Source organism: Rousettus aegyptiacus, unplaced genomic scaffold, assembly GCF_014176215.1.
Source record: "Rousettus aegyptiacus isolate mRouAeg1 unplaced genomic scaffold, mRouAeg1.p scaffold_m13_p_3, whole genome shotgun sequence".
In the NCBI taxonomy this organism is placed as follows: domain Eukaryota; kingdom Metazoa; phylum Chordata; class Mammalia; order Chiroptera; family Pteropodidae; genus Rousettus; species Rousettus aegyptiacus.
In genome coordinates, this window is record NW_023416306.1 from 134,346,417 (window position 1) to 134,360,052 (window position 13,636).

The 13,636-nt window shown below is 36.6% G+C and overlaps 1 protein-coding gene and 1 non-coding gene across 5 annotated transcripts in view; both read left to right on the plus strand.

Moving 5' to 3' along the window:
* The window catches only part of MAP2K5 (mitogen-activated protein kinase kinase 5), a 233,478-nt gene that overhangs the window by 33,414 nt on the left and 186,428 nt on the right, over window positions 1-13,636 (plus strand). For all 4 annotated transcript variants that reach the window (XM_036218037.1, XM_016140982.2, XM_016140980.2 and 1 more), the window contains exons 5-7: window positions 3,617-3,657; window positions 4,619-4,686; window positions 12,765-12,813. In XM_036218037.1, the coding sequence (XP_036073930.1) occupies window positions 3,617-3,657; window positions 4,619-4,686; window positions 12,765-12,813 (158 nt within the window). The remainder of the gene's footprint in view (window positions 1-3,616; window positions 3,658-4,618; window positions 4,687-12,764; window positions 12,814-13,636) is intronic.
* TRNAV-UAC lies at window positions 9,791-9,863 on the plus strand. Its single transcript has one exon. It is a non-coding gene; the product is annotated as a tRNA-Val (tRNA).

The following is a 13,636-nucleotide window of genomic DNA, read 5'->3' on the forward strand; positions in this document are numbered from 1 at the left end:
ATTGTAAGCTATATTATAGTTATGGCAGATAAAATATCTAATTTACTAGAGTAAATTAAACTAACTAGATTGTTTTTTGTTTTTGAAGTACATACTTACATTTGCTTAAAGAACTCTTTGGGGGTCCACATGATTTCTAAACCAAGGCAAATGAATGACTTTAATTTTGGATATTTATAAATTGTGGCTCATGATGGTAGCCAAAGTTACTGTTGAAAAGGAAGCTTTCAGCTAGTACAGAAGCTTAGGTTTACCGAGGGGTTTTAGGAGAGAAATTTTGGTGAAATGTTTGGTGCTTGACTTTTTGGAGTGGCATTTTCTAAATAATGGGACGTCCTCATAAATGAGAAATTGATTGTTAAGTCTCCAAAAAATATAATCTGATGAGGGTAAGTCTTGGTAAATTATCTGGTCAAATAATTTGTTTTTCTTTTGAAGGCCTGGCACCCACTAGCCTTATAGCAGATATGATTGTTCAGTTGTATATAAACATTCCCTCAAATTTTGAATAATGGAGAAAAAGAACAGTTTAATTATATAAACCATTAAGTCTTTCACCCATTATACCTTTTCCCTTTTGGAATCCATGTTTTCTAACGGATGGAACAGATACAGAAATTTTCTAAGAGAATTCAGAGACCTCTTTTAGAAATAATTTAATTGAAATAATTAAAAGTTAAACTTAGCTTCGTTAACTGGTACTGTACAAATAATCATGGTATGAGTTTTCCAATTAAACATTATAGACTTTTATTACCTGTAACTCTCTGAAGTTTGAATGGCTCAATTAACCAGTAGACTCTTATTTGCACTGATAAAGTCTCCAAAGATAACTGACTCGGCTCAGTCACCCCATGAGAAGATCTGGGTTCAAAAGTAATATAGGCAGTGGGAGGGATCAGGAGTACCTAGTACATTATTAATAACTTTTTAAAAGGCTAAGTAAATAAAATCAGGCCATTTGAAAGAAGTGTGTATCTGAAAGAAAGATTATGATTTAATTCAACTCTGTTGCACTTGAAGACTAAAAACTAAAACAGAAAAAAAAAAAAACAAGAACAAATGTTGCTATTTCCGTGTATTATGCTAGTTGCAAGGATGCAGATTGTTTCTTAATATTTTCAATGAGCGGAGAATTTGGTCAAGGATTTGGTCACGTTTCAGAGTTGTTTCTCCATAAGGAATATTTATTTACCAGCTAAAAATTTCTATTAATTACTTCTCCATTTGATGACATTATAGCTCTGTTGTAGCAAATCCTAGTATACTATCCTGGATGATTATATTTCCAATACTGTGAGCCTTTGTGTGTGTGTATGTTTTTAATGTACTATTTACTTCTTCTCATTCAAAATCCTTTCAAGTTTTGTTTGCTTTATTTTGTGAACAGTCCCTGTCGTCTTACTGTCCACATCAGTGTGCGCCCTCCCACAGTAATAATTATTTTTAGATATCTGCTCTGTACAGGCGCTAATATTGCTTTAAATATTATCATTTATAATTCTCCCAATCGTTTTACCTACTAGGTATTATTGCTTTCATGGTATAGATGAGAATATTGGGGTTCAGAAAGGTTAGATAATTTTTTAGTGTCACACAGCTTATAAGTGGTTAATATACCGTTCGAGTAAGAATTTTGTTTAATTTATAATTTACTTAAAAGGATATATAAATTAAAATATTATTGGAGTGTGCATGGCGTAGTTTGGAGGGATTGGTAGAAGTATGGAGAAGAATATGATGTACGAAGAAAATACTTAGAAGAATCAGTGAAATGTGTCACATGCAGTTCTAGCATAGAACTTACTAGGCTCCAATAAATTATTAAATAAAGCTCTTCCAAGCCAAATTTAAAGTTTTTAAAAGTTGAGACTTAGTCTCCTTACCCTTATAGGTTTTTTTTTTTTTTGCATGCTATTAAACAACTTTTTAGTTTTTGTAGTCTTTTGCTTTTTACTTATATATCTACACGTGTAGGTAAGTGAAATTATGCTAACTTGTACGATTAGAATATAGATATATTGAGTATATTAACCGAGTCTACCTAGTTGGTTAGAGGCTCACAGACTTAGATTCTGTGGTCAGGCCCAAGTGAGAAAAACAGGAGAAAACTATTCTTTTCTAATACCAGGTGTTCTCATTCCAATTAGGACAATTGATTGGAACGTGACTCTCAGCTCATGGCTAAGTCCTCTGTGTTGTTAAAAGCTGTGTTAAATGTTAATACACATGAAAATTTACTAGCTTTATTATAACTTCTAACTCCGTAATTTTAGGAAATATGAGGTTAGTAGGTTTTTTGAATACTGTGTAGATTTTCAGTCATAAAGGTTTGAGAAGCCAATTGAGGAATGACACAAATGTTAAGAGTTAAGAATTGATGCCAGTTTTTAATTCCTTGATTAGCTACTTTCTTATTAAATGAAGTTTATGAATGCACTGGGTACTTAGGTAGAAATACTCTGAAATGTCTTAGGAAGTATTAATGGTCCCTCAAGGACCAGACATCAAATGTATGTGACTGTTGTTTTGTTCAAAAAGTTAATTTTCATTTTAAGGAAAGAAGATTTGGAGTCTTAATTTTAATGTATTTTAGAAAAACAAATAAAAATCCTTTATTATGGTTTAGATATATTTTCTAAGAAAAAACATAATATATCTGAATATACTTCAAATATACAAAATTAAAGCAACTGCTGTGTTTTGTAATTATGACTCACATCTTTCTATTACTAAACAGCTCAATTTCTTGTTGTCAGAAACAGAGGAAAAATACATGTACATCTGAGAGAAGGGCAAAAAAAAAAAAAAAATCAAATTCATCCCACCCTAAACAATCAATCAAAATTGACAGACCCTTAACATATAATATGTAGGGCACTGTAGTTTTCAGATGGAAACAGCCTATAACATTGTCAGAAAGCTTTTGTATTTTTAACATTTGATGGAGAAGCATTTACTGAATTGGAAAAATACTAACCTCTATCTCAGGATGGTGTCAGGAAATTAATATTATTTTTCCTGTCACTGGTTTATCTTTAGACTTAGATATTAGTAGATGTCAAGATTTGCAAGAAATGTAATAAAATTAGTGATATTTCTGTATTTTAATAAATTTGCTTATTGCTGTGCACTAGTACTATTCAAACTTAAATATTCCTTCTTAGACTCTAACAGTCTTTTTTGGCATTAAAAGACCTTTCTCCCACTCCTCCAACCCACCCCCACCCCCAACTCCCCTAAAAACCTAGCTATTTTCAAAGTAGTTTAAGTGACAACAGATACACAATGTAATAGAGTGAGAAAAGATTGCAGAAATTTGAATTATGAAAGGAATCTAATCATTTTAGCTCAGTTAACTTGATTTTTATGTTTTAAGCAGAAATTGGAATTTATATGAGGTGGTGTCAGGAAAGCTCTTTGCATTTATAAATGCTCACTCCTGCACGTTAAAAACCCTGGTTCATAATTCCCACTTTGGGTCTTGGGAGCCACTTTTCAATCATTTCTCTCTGCTAATTTTGGTGTCACCCTCATTTCTTTTTAAACGATTCATTTTGAGCAAATTTGTAAATGGCCCTGATGTGTTCTACAATTTAGTCAATTACTGTTTCAGCCTGCAAGCCTCCTGGGGAACGGAACATACATGGCCTGAAGGTACGAATTTCAATAATTGTTTCAGTAAAGTTAGATGGATTTGTAATGCTGTGTTCCACTTATTGAAATGTCAAATAAAACTGCACTTTCTCAAGCTCTGACAAGCGATACTTTTTTTTTTTTCTTTTTTAAAAAATGGGAGGTAGAGGGGAGTAATCTGTAGTATTTGCTAAATATGTATATATATTTGGATACAGGGTTTTGGTGCCATTTATTTATTTGGAATTGTTTTGTTGGTCCGTTTTTTCAGGATGATCGTGAGTAGTGGTCTCCACAGAGATTTATTTGAGTGAAAATATAGACTTCATTTCAGTGGTTAATTAAGCACATAAGCATATTGTATACAGAGTACCTGCCTCTTCTTTTGACATATTTATGCTAGAAACATATATCTATTTAATGTCTTTTCATTGTTCTATTTTGATTTCTGCATGTCTGCTCAAGGCTTTATGTTTGAAAGGAAAGCTGGGTATTGTATTAGATTCAAGCATTTTATAATTAGTTGGACCTCATTTTTCAGTGAATAAGAAACATTCTGCAATGTTCTCAGTATTAGAGCTGGAAGGATATGACAACTTGAGGTTCGCTGCAGACCCCTGGGTGTATTCTTAATGTACTTTTTTGAAAATACCATTTTTGTATATTGGTATACAAAATATACCAATATAGTGTATTGGCATGAATAGAATTTTTCTCTAAAGTAGACAATGAACGAAAAATTTCCTCTATGTTTCTCTCTGTTTTCAGCACTGTTTAAGTATTTGAATAATGACAGTAACAGAGTATTATATAATATACAGGTTGTATAGCTCTGTAACCTATATACTGAATAGACTCCAACCATGAGTCTAACAACAAACTAATTAACCTTCATAGTGAAATGAGAAATTTGTGGCAAATTATAGGTTAATTAGAACTGTGTCCTCAGAACACAAGACTGATCAAGATTCTTTATTTATAGGTGAATACCCGGGCCGGACCCTCTCAACACAGCAGCCCAGCAGTCTCGGATTCACTTCCAAGCAGTAGGTGAGAGCAAGTGAAGTGTGCCCATAAGCATAATTATCTACAAAGTTGGGAGTGGAGGAGAGGTGCGTGGGATGACACCTCTTTTCTGTAAAACCAAAAAAACTGTATGTGGCTAAGAAGAAATTTGACCAGTTAGGTAACCCTAGCTATTTATTGACTGACTAAAGAGAAAGGACCTTATAGAGAAAGATGAAATTTGACATGTTAAAGTATTAATTTTAGTTCGTGGAATCGTTTTCTTTTCATCTCGAAATTATACAGAAAATTCAGTGCCTTTGATTATTTAATGCCTTAATTACCTGGTTTGTAAATTGTTTGATGCTTATTATTTTTTTCTTGCTTGTCCATCTTTAGCAGTATAATTTTTTTCTTGCGTGTCCATATACTGACATCTTTACCAGAAAGATGCGAGGAAAGAGTAAAGTGGTAAAATTGAAACTGACCAGCCATGTTGCTCATTTTTGTATCTTTGGTTTCACAGGAGAATGAAGCTATTACAGAAGGAAGATAATTTCCATTAGTTCACTCTAACATTGCCCCACACTGAGTTAGATTCTAGAGACTTGAGCCTTTTCAAGGTCTTTTTTCTGACGGGCTTGTGAGCTTACTTCCATACTATCACAGCGCTCAAGTGCAAGGAGCAACCTGCTTAAGCTAATAGAATTCTAGGTCATCTTGGTTAGACATTCAGGTATTCAGCTAGTAAGCATCATATTACTGTACATGCATACCTTGGAGATATTGAAGGTTCAGTTCCAGACCCCCACAATAAAGCAAACATCACAATAAAGTGAGCCATACAAATTTTTTGGTTCCCCAGTGCATATAAAAGTTATGTTTACACTATATGGTAGTTGCTTGAGTGTGCAGTAGTATTATGTCAAAAAAATGTACATACCTTTATTAAAAAATATTTCATTGCTAAAAAATGCTAACCATCATCTGAGCCTTAAGCAAGTCATAATCTTTTTGCAAATAGAGAGTCTTGCCTCCATGTTGATGGCTGCTGACTGATCAGAGTGGTAGTTGCTGAAGGTTGGGTTGACTGGCAATTTTTAAAAATAAGACAACAATGAAATTTGCCGCATCGATGGACTCTTCCTCTCATGAATAATTTCTCTGTAGCATGCAATGCTGCTTGACAGCATTTTACTCACAGTAGAACTTTCAGAGTTGGAGGTAGTCCTCTCAAACCATGCTTCTGCTTTATCAACTATGTTTATGTAATATTGTAAATCCTATGTTGTAATTTCAACAGTATTCACATTATCTATCTTCACCAGGAGTAGATTCCATCTCAAGAAACTACTCCCTTTGCTCATCCATAAGAAACAACTCCTTATCTGTTGAAATTTTGTCATGCAGCATTTCAGTCACTTCTTCAGGCTCAAGTTCTAATTCTAGTTCTAATTCTTTTGCTGTTTCCATCACATCTGCAGTTACTTATTCCACTGAAGTCTTGAACTCCTAAAAATTACCCATGAGGGTTGGATTCAACATCTTTCAAACTTCTGTTAATGTTGGTATTTTGATCTCTTCCCATGAACATGAATGTTCTTAATGGCATCTGTAATGATGAATTTTTTCTGGAAGCTTTTCAATTTACTTTGCCCAAATCCATCAAGGGATCAGTATCTTTGGCAGCTGTAGCCTTATAAAATGTATTTCTTAAGTAATAAGACTTGAAAGTTGAAATTTCTCCTTGATCTATGAGCTGCAGAAAGGTTCTTGTGTTAGCAGCATGAAAACAACATTAATCTCATTGTACATCTTCATCAGAGCTCTTGGGTGACCAGGCTCATTGTCAATGAGCAGTAATATTTGGAAAGAAATCTTTTTTTCTGAGTAATAGGTCTCAACAGTGGGCTTAAAGTGTTAAGTAAACCATGCTGTAAATAGATGTGCTGCCCCTCAGGCTTTGTTGTTCTATTTGTGGAGCACAGGCAAAATAGATTTAGCCTAATTCTTAAGGGCGCTAGGATTTTTGGAGTGATAAATGAGCACTGGATTCAGTTAAAGTCACCAACTGCATTAGCCCCTAACAAGAGAGGCAGCCTAACCTTTGAAGCTTTAAAGCCAGTCATTGACTTCTCCTCTCTATCTATCTCTTGAAAACTTGTAGAGTTATTAATTGGTCTAAATTCAACATTGTTGTATGTCAGGGAATAGGGAGACTGGGGGAGAGGGAGAGAGGTGGGAATGACTAGTCAATGGAGCAGTCAGAACACATACAGCATTTATCGATTAGGTTTGCTGTCTTACATGGGCATCTTATGTGGCACCCCAAACCAGTTCCAAAAGTAACACAAAGATCACTGATCACAGATCACTATAACAAATACAATAGTAATGAAAAAGTTTGAAATATTTCGAGAATTAACAAAATGTGACACAGAGACACTCAGTGAGCAAATACTGTTGGAAAAATGGCACCAATAGATTTGCTTAACTCAGGGTTGCCACAAACTTCACTTTGTGAAAAACAGAATATCTGCCAAGTGCAATAAAGCAAAGCACAATCAAACAAAGTATGCCTGTAGTTGAAGGTGACCTGTGAAGATGATCATTCTGCATGTATGTATTCACATTAGTGACTGGAAAACCAACATCATCCCAGAAAACCCTTCCATTCTATGCCCAGTTTTATTTGGCTTTAGGACTGTAGCCAGTATTTGCACAGCTCTTTATCAGTTTAGGCTTCTACTTTCCCTTTCATACCTCTTCTTCCCCTCTTAACCCTGAATCTTGGCTCTTTTGCCAGAGGATTTTTCTGTAATTTAAAATCTCTACTTGTATCCTGTCTCCTCCCCAAAAGTCACTTCCTTGATTGCTTTATAGTAGTGTCAGTATATCTACCCACCAGCTTTCCTGTTATGAACGCATTACTCTTAAAATGTGTCTCCTTCTTAAACAATTTATTCTGCCTTAAAATGCAGCCTGGTTATTTACCAGTGGATCATCTGTCTCGTGGTCACGAGAGAGAGGTTCAAGTCTTTTAGTTCTCATCCAAGGGCTTGGTCCTGCCAGGCAATGCTTTGTAGCTTCTCTCTTCCTGCTCATTGGACCTGTGAGCCATGAGTCAACTGAGTGGAGGCATGGAGACTGAAGGTCACTTGTTACTCTCAGTTCAAAGAAGGCTGGGCATTTAGTTATTACTGCTTCCAAAACAGATGTTGTTCAGACAGACTGACCATGAGCCTTGAGGAAAAACAAGGACTTTCCCTGGTGTTTTAGGTCAAATTTTTATCATGGTATAAAAAGAGAATAGAGATGAAAAAAATGGTAAGACAGAAAAGAAGCAGGATATCTTTTCAGTTCTCTCAGATTTGGGTTTAACAATATGAATGAATTAACTTGGATTTAAAAAAATTAATTACACTCACAGACTGCTGTAAAATCTTATGACTAGACTGAAACTGTCTGATTTAGTGGTTCTCGGCCTTTTGTTACAGCATCCATTCTTAGTGTGTGACAGCTTCTCAAATAATAATGGTGGTTTGCTCCAGTAGTGATTTCTGTTATGAGAGGAATACAATTTGAAAAAGAATGACAGATAATTTTAATACGCTACCCTGGGTTGGCCTGTTCTGTGCCCCATATTGATAATTAATCAAGAGTATTTATTGAGTGCCTCCTATTTACTAGGTGCTGTGCTGTGCTGCGCACTAGGAATACAATATGGTCCCTATCCTTTGGAGCACACAGATGAAAAAACAAAATGTATAAGTAATTATTTTATTGTTAATGTTATAAAGGAAATAAGCAGGTTATAAAGAGAGAGCACACTAGGCAGGAATGTTTAGATTTAGACTGGGTGCTTAGGGAAGACTCTTTGGGGGAGGGTGACATTCCACTAGGCCTGAAGGTTGAGAAGGACCCAGCTACATCAAGAGTCAGAGAAAGCCATTTCGGGGGCGGGGGGGTAGGGGTGGCATATGTGAAGGCCCTGCTGTGGAGAAGGAGCTCAGCATACTTGTAAGAAGACCAGTTTGGCTGGAGCACAAGGTGGGGTGCTGAGTTAGGGGAATGTATGGAGAGAGGGGAGGAGAGCGATATGAGAAAAGGAGACGGACAGGAGCCAGATCATGCAGGGCCTTGTGTTTGAATTTTTCTTTTAGTGTATTGGCAAGGCATTAGATAACTTTGAGCAGGAAAGTGCCAGGGCCAGCTCTGTGTTTATAAAAGGTTTGGCCTGTGGTGTGGAGAATGAGAAGCAGAAGCACTAATCTAACCATGCTCTCCTTAGATGCTTGACATCCCCACTCCTTGCCAAACGGCCATCCTTGCTCTCCCTGAACATCTCTGTGGCAGGAATGCATTTTATCAGTTAAGGCAGCCCCTTCCATTTTCATGTAGCTAAATACTGGTTCTTTTTCGTGAGCTGCGATTTGTCTCCCTTTAGCACCTGCTCATGAAGATTTGGTTTAGCCCTTAGAGCAGGGATGTTCTCTCTTCTAATCGTCTTTCCTCCAAACATACTCCTTCTCCTACATTTCCTGTCTCAGTAAATTCTCCCATATCCACCCAGTTGCTTATTCCACATGACCAGCCAGTCATCCTACCGTACCTCCTGGGCCTTCCTCAACTACATATCCAGTCAGTGCCTACATTTGTAGGTTCTGCCTTTCAAATCACTCTTGAGTCTGTCTGCTTCCCAGCACCTCTGTTAATGCAAAGGTCATTCAAGCTCTGAATCACTGCCATAGTTTCCTAATTGTTTCCTCCTTCCAGTCTTGCCCCTCTGCAGTCTCTCCTCCATACTGCAACCAGCATGATCTTCCCATCATTCCCCCTTTACTGCTTCTCACAACCCTGGGCAGAGTGTACCCTCCACAGCAGGTAAGCAATGGTCTTTCACTCGTGGGTCCTCTGCCCACTCCAGGCCTCTGGTCTGTCACTGCACCCTTTCCTGCCTGACCTTCAGGGTCTGCTGATGAACACGTGGTGCTCTTAATGGATCACATTTCCTTTCACTACTGGGCCTTCGCATCTGCTGCCGCCTCTTTCCTGCTTTCCTCCTCTTTTAATCCCTTCTTCTGTGTTTAGTCTGCCTGATCTTTGAGGAACAAAGCTATTATTTTCTTCTAACCCCACCCCTGGATGTGGTTCCATAGTGTAGTGGTTAGCACGTCTGCTTTACATGCAGAAGGTCCTGGGTTCATGCCCCAGTGGAGCCACAGACCATGGTCTGTGGCCATGCCACCCTTAACAAGCCTGATGTCTGATCTCTGAAGCTAAGCAGGGTTGGGCCTGGTTAGTACTTGGATGGGAGACCACTTAAGACCAGATGCTGTTGGCATAAATTATAATAAATAATAAAATAAATAAACCCCACCCCTGATTATTACCTACTTCCCAGTCTACACCAGGTGCCCCTTCTATGAATTCTTATAAACTCCCCCTGGGCTTGCCTTACTGTAGCAGTTGTAAGTTTTATTATAATCACTTCTGTCCCCAGTAGGTTCTGTGCTCTGTGAGAGCAGTGACTATAGTATGTACATTGTTGAATTTCCAATTCCCAGTATGATGCTTAGTACATTGGAGATAGTAATGCTCGAATGAATGAATGAACGAATGAACTTATATTCCCTTTAAGTCTGATCTCTGGATTAAATTTTTTCAATTCATTTAGTTTTTCTGATATAACATTATTTCTAGTCCTCTCACCCTTTTGCTCTTCTTTAGATGTTACAATGTCCCTCTTGAAGTGTCATACCCAGGTTACGATTGTATCATTTAAATTTTTTAAAAGTTTTAAAAGTGATTTTTGGATCGCTCAAGTCACTGTGACCATGCAGATAAACAAATATTGAGTAAACTGGGGCACAAAGAAAATGCCAGAATGCGTAGATATATGTTTTTTTACCAGACCAAATTGGTAGTTAGATATTGGCATAATGAATCTACTTTTTTTCTGTTACTCCAAGCATTGCCTTAGGTGAATGACCATTTATTAAACTGAGTTTACTAATCCATATAGTGTTCCTTGGCCATAATTACTGAATTCAAGTCCCACTGCCAAGGCAAGGCCTTTTCTAAACATCTTAGCTTTCTGTTTCTGTAAAATTAGGATAATTAAACTTTCCATCTCTCTTCCTCTGGTGTTAGAAGATTGATGAAGCTGTATTAAGGAATCACGTTTCGTTTCTTGGAAGAAAGGTGTTTTGTAAATGCAATGAATCAAAATGTTATTATTTCAAGTTGTATGACATAATGGAATATCTGTGGAGAAACATTGCCTGGTCATTGTTTGGTAATTTCTGTTTTTATAATAATTGCAACTATTCAATTGGGAGTCATCTATGGCAATAGAAGGATCTAAATGTTTCTCAGGGAAAAAAAAAGTATGTGTGTATGTTGAGAGAGAGAGACTCTGACTTTGAGCAAGGTCTGTACTTTAGTTTCCTTTGTAAATTAGAAATAAGTAAACCACCACAGGGTATAGTTACTTTGAGGATTAAATCAAGGTAATAAGTAATAGCATTTAGCACAGTGGTTGGCACATGCTCGTCACTTAGTAAATGGTCACTGCTATTACTATTTTTTTAACTGGACTGATTTTGAGCAGTTTATTTTTTGATGTATTGTGACATTGTGCGTTCCAGCTTTAGCTCCATTCTACAGAATTCTTAACTGCCACTTTAGTACATGAATTCTTAGACTTGGGAGGACACGATTAAAGTTTAGAACCCTTGGTTTTATAAAATCTGGAGAAAGTAAGGACTAAGGCTCAGTAGTCTGTATTTGGCCTAAGTGTAAATTTAAGAAGTATTTAGAACAAAGAGTAATTATAACTTGGAATGATGATTGTGAACAAACTTAAAGTCTGAGATTTTTTCAAATATAACTTATTAAAGGTACCAAATAAATGTGTGTGTGTGTAACCACCATGTAGTAACAACTAGAACAATGATTACCATTTATCGAACACTTAGCACATGCCAAGGGCACTGGGCTAGGTTTACATGCTAGGGCACTGGGTGGGAAGGTAATGGAATATGTAGATAGGTAAGATGTGATCTGTGTTCTTAGGAAGCTTTTGGTTCTGGGGAAGGGTGTGGTGGCATGAAAGACATCTACACAGATGACTAACACAGGGAGGAGAGTTAATTTGGTGGATGTAAAGGGTCAGAATAAAGAATAGAATTAACAAGCTTTAAATTTAAAATTAGAACATCGACAGGAGGAGGTACTATTTTATATGCCACTCTACTAACTGGTTGGTTATATACAGATATAACTCATTTTGAAGCTAGAAGGACTTCAGCATGACCCTTGGCCACTAAACTCACATACATAGATGTTTACATAATCATGTGTGCAGAAAATAACATTTTCATATTCCTTAAATAACTCTAGGTCTCATACCTACAGGAAAGGAAAGAAAAGGCAGCTGACATTTATTTAACACCTATTATGTGCAAGACATATAGTAGCCCTACAGAAAAACAAGGACTATTTATAATATTTAATTTTCTTGGTTACCCTACAAAGTTATTTCCCACATTTTATAGAAAGAGAATAATTGAAATTCAGAGAGGATAAGTAACTTGCCCCAGAGCACACAGCTAGTGAGTACCAGGCTTTATTTCTACTGTACATTTGCTTCCTAGGAAGCCAAATTGTAACTCAAGTACAGTAAGAGATCAGGATTTAAACCATTTTATCTTTTGAAGTTTCATAATCTTTGTTTGCTATGAACATTCTAAGAGTGTATCGTTAAGTACTTTGTATTTAGCAGATGAAGAGTCCACATAAAATAGCCACTGAAAGGCCACCCAAAGGCAGCAGAACTAATTACTCCCCAAAAAAGTCACTGAAGTAGTCCATACAATAGTCTAGCTTCATTTTGACTATAGGCTTCATTATTGTTTAAATTACTAATGGGTTTTAATCTCTTTATTAATACCTTTGCCATTTGGCCAGTTACTTTTGAAAAAATATGTAGGGAGAAGGTCGTAAAATGTGTGTAGTCCATATCTCTACCCAAAACAAAGGTGTGTTTTGGTCTGGAATTTTCAATGGTGTTCAAAGGTGTTAGTGATCTTGCCATTCAAAATTATGTCTTCCCTTTTCAGCTTAAAGAAGTCTTCTGCTGAACTGAAAAAAATATTAGCCAATGGCCAGGTAGGTGTCTACATATTAATGTTTTCAGATAGTAGTAACTTATTACTGTCTAGTTTTTGTGTCTATAAACTTAATAAGCAGATAAAGAGTCTGTGCGTGTCTTCTTGTCATAAATGAATTACATGGCTTAATTTGATTGGCAGAACAATTTGCAGCACGTTTTTCAAACTGTGCTAATGGGTTTCACTCCCAGTAGATTGAAGTACCATGCACACACCCTGCTGCCATCTCAGTTTAAAAAAAGTTAATCAGTTCTGAACAAGTGTGTCAACCCATAGGTTGTCGAAATGGCCCTATATCCTGAGGTGACTATTTCTTTCATTATCTTCGGTGAGGAAAAAAAATAAAAAAACTTACTTTCTCACCTTAGCACGTTCTTTTGTACTGAAACTAACACTGTCTTTTCAGGGAAAAGGTAACAGCAGATCTTTGGCATTTAAAATTCCTGGGCTTTAGGAGCCCTGGTTTGCCTGGTTGCCTAGCCATCTAAAAGCTGCATGACCTAATCCAGCCACAGAGAGGGACAAACGGGCCTGCAGGCCAGTTATTTCTCACTAATTTTGATTCAAGTAAATGGACACATCTGAAATAGTATAGTGCTTTTAAACATACACTGGTAAATTAAGCTACCTACAGGGTCCTCGATTCTTCAATAGCAACATAAATGTGTTTTAATGTTTGTTATAGAGGAAGCCCTTTGATAGCCTTGGAGGCAGGCGCCTGTCCATTGCGATTAAGCCTGCCTATTAGGCTCTATTGACTGAGACATCTGTGTCACTGCAAATAAAAGACTCTTATTGATTTTCTTAACTGCTGTTCACTT